At 49.8% G+C, this 2464-nt stretch overlaps 2 protein-coding genes across 2 annotated transcripts; both read right to left on the bottom strand.

Moving 5' to 3' along the window:
- Positions 1–936: 936 nt before the first annotated feature.
- PPTG_24997 (hypothetical protein) lies at positions 937–1341 on the bottom strand (the record flags this gene model as incomplete). The annotated part of the gene is made up of 2 exons (XM_008919107.1): positions 937–1002; positions 1255–1341. 2 exons carry the CDS (start codon positions 1339–1341, stop codon positions 937–939), a joined length of 153 nt encoding a protein of 50 aa, XP_008917355.1.
- Positions 1342–2128: 787 nt separating this feature from the next.
- On the bottom strand, positions 2129–2455 carry PPTG_24996 (hypothetical protein; the record flags this gene model as incomplete). Its single annotated transcript, XM_008919106.1, has 1 exon — positions 2129–2455. The coding sequence occupies one exon, from the start codon at positions 2453–2455 to the stop codon at positions 2129–2131; it is 327 nt and encodes a 108-aa protein (XP_008917354.1).
- Between the last annotated feature and the right edge of the window lie 9 nt (positions 2456–2464).

Below are 2464 nucleotides of genomic sequence, written 5' to 3'. Positions count from 1 at the left end.
TTAGTAAGAAGTAATTCGTACTTAGTACTCAAGCAAGTAAGAAGTAAGTAAATGCAACAAAACAATTACAGATTAGACGAAGGGTTTGACTTCAACGCCTGGGGCGACCACCACCAAAGCTATTCCAGAAACACCACAAAGGAATCCAAAGTGAAATATAGAGAAGAACTGCGTTTCCAGCAATGTCAAGTTGAGGGGCAAATAACTGGTTCTCTTTTGCCATACCAGGGAGTGGCGTGGCGGGTTAGCTTTCTACGTAGCGAATCGAAGAATGAGCTGGGAGAGCCGTGGGCTCACTCATGTCTACTGAAATATCTATATTACAGACTTCGACATTAGGAAAATTTGCCTTCGTCCCCACCAGCTCCACTTCGCTGTTACCGTTGGCTCCGCAACCTTCAATTTCCAAAAATGTCAAGTTGAGAGGCAAATAACTGGTTCTCTTTTGCCATACCAGGGCGTGGCGTGGCGGCTGCCCCACAATGATGTTGCCGTCCGGTTCGCATGTACCTTCGTCTGCATATCAAAATGAGCACATCTGGCTGGATAACTTCGCCGATCCTTTTGCTGACAATACCGGATACTCTTCGAAGGAGTTAGAAAGCCACCGCCCCAGGAGTTTGATAACAAGCCAATCTACACCCGCATTTAGAAGCGCTGTGGCGCCACCGATCCGGACAGAGTGAGTGGAGAATCTAGCGGGATCGAAACCACACTTTCGCGCCGCATCTTTTATCGTGTTTGCAATCACTGCTGAGGTTATCCCACCACCCACACTTGTGGATAGTGCCAGATCTTCAGGCCTTGTCTTGTAATGATTAGCACCTTTGAGAACCCATCGAGCTGCTCGGACAGGGCAGAGTAGCTTGTCATTTGACTTATGATGAAATCGAGACTCCTCCCTGCCGAATTGATTGTTTTTCGCACCACGCAGAGTTATTCCCACCACTTTGGCATCTCTAGGAGACACCGGCCGCTCGTCCTCGTCCAGGAACTTGAAAGCTGATAGACGCAAAGCATAATTGTGCACTCTTTTTCTGATGAACAGATATATCGAGCGGCGTAGTAAAAAGAAGTATCCCAGCAACAACCCACCCCATAATAGCTGGTCGCGTGGGTGTGTGAGGTTGAGACCACGAAAAATCACTCGCAAAACCCGCGCAGACAGGGGTTATTGCTTCACAACAGGGTTTGTAAATCGACGAATGCCCACGAAGAAGTATGGCATGGCTGGCATTGACCCCGGGGTCATACCCAGCGGTGTTTGCGATGGAACCATCGCACTGCGCAGAGTTTTGAGCAAATTGTAGAATAGGTGTTGCCGATTTGGGATCGATTCATGCCATACTTCCACAAGTACACCGCAAAAGTACCGAGCTATTCCGCGGTTTTTGTCGATGGCTGACTCGGAAAGCCAAGGACTTTCTTGCATCATTGAACACCACCTAGTCCATTGTGCCCATGCTCGAGAGTTGCTTTTCCTGGATGACTGCGCTAAAGCCCCTGCTCACAGTAAAGCTCCCAAAGACGCGAGAGATCTCGCATGTCGTCCGGAATCTGAACCTGCTGCCAGTCAGAAACTAAGTTAGAAAATAGTAACGCCGACGCCGTGACTGCCACACCCTGCTTCCTGCATCGGCCATTGTGTTTGTTTCTCCTGCAATATGTGCTGCAGTAGAGTAAAATCCATGCTGTACTTCACAAATTCCGAGGATCCGAAGTAGTAATTGTGCGAAGCCGTTTCGGCTGGCCTTGCGATTATTCCACGCTACTGCAGTAGTGTTATCAATCCAGAACCGCACGTGTGAATTACCGTCACTGGGACCACACATCCAGGAACGACCCCATATGAGTGAGGCAAACACGGCGCTCATCAATTCGCGCACATTAATGCAGAATGTGCTGTTCCCGGTCTCGGTGCTCTCGAATAAGGTCCGACTCGGATTTGGAAAATAGTACTTGTAGATATGTGGTGTAGTGATTTCTAAGTAATCGCTGAAGCGGCTACATTCAAGTTGCTCAAGCCACGAACGCTCGGTCATGCGACAGGTGGTGACCACGATGCAAGATGACCAAGGGTACATCGCTACCGAACGTTCGTCGGGTCCGACTATGACCAAGAAGTCACTCAAGTCGGGTAGTCCGTACCGGTGACGCTGGATTCGCATTCAGTGGTCAAGAACCGACGAACTACGGTACTACGACTCGGTGACGGTTCGAGCGACTCTTCGGTGGGTGCGATTAGCAGTTGAACGCTCGGCGGAGACATGAGTAGGCACAAGGACAGTTCACATTCAGCGGTCAAGAACCGACGGACTACGGTACTACGACTCGGTGACGGTTCGAGCGACTCTTCGGTGGGTGCGACTAGCAGTTGAATGATCGGCGGAGACATGAGAAGGCACAAGGACAGAGGGTCCTGGTAGAAGAAGACAATCGTAAAACATGCAAACATGTTGGACCT

This window comes from Phytophthora parasitica, assembly GCF_000247585.1.
Source record: "Phytophthora parasitica INRA-310 unplaced genomic scaffold supercont2.500, whole genome shotgun sequence".
NCBI classification, from domain to species: Eukaryota; Oomycota; class Peronosporomycetes; order Peronosporales; family Peronosporaceae; genus Phytophthora; species Phytophthora nicotianae.
Note: the sequence above shows the minus strand (reverse complement) of the source record. Positions and strands in the feature narration are given on the sequence as shown.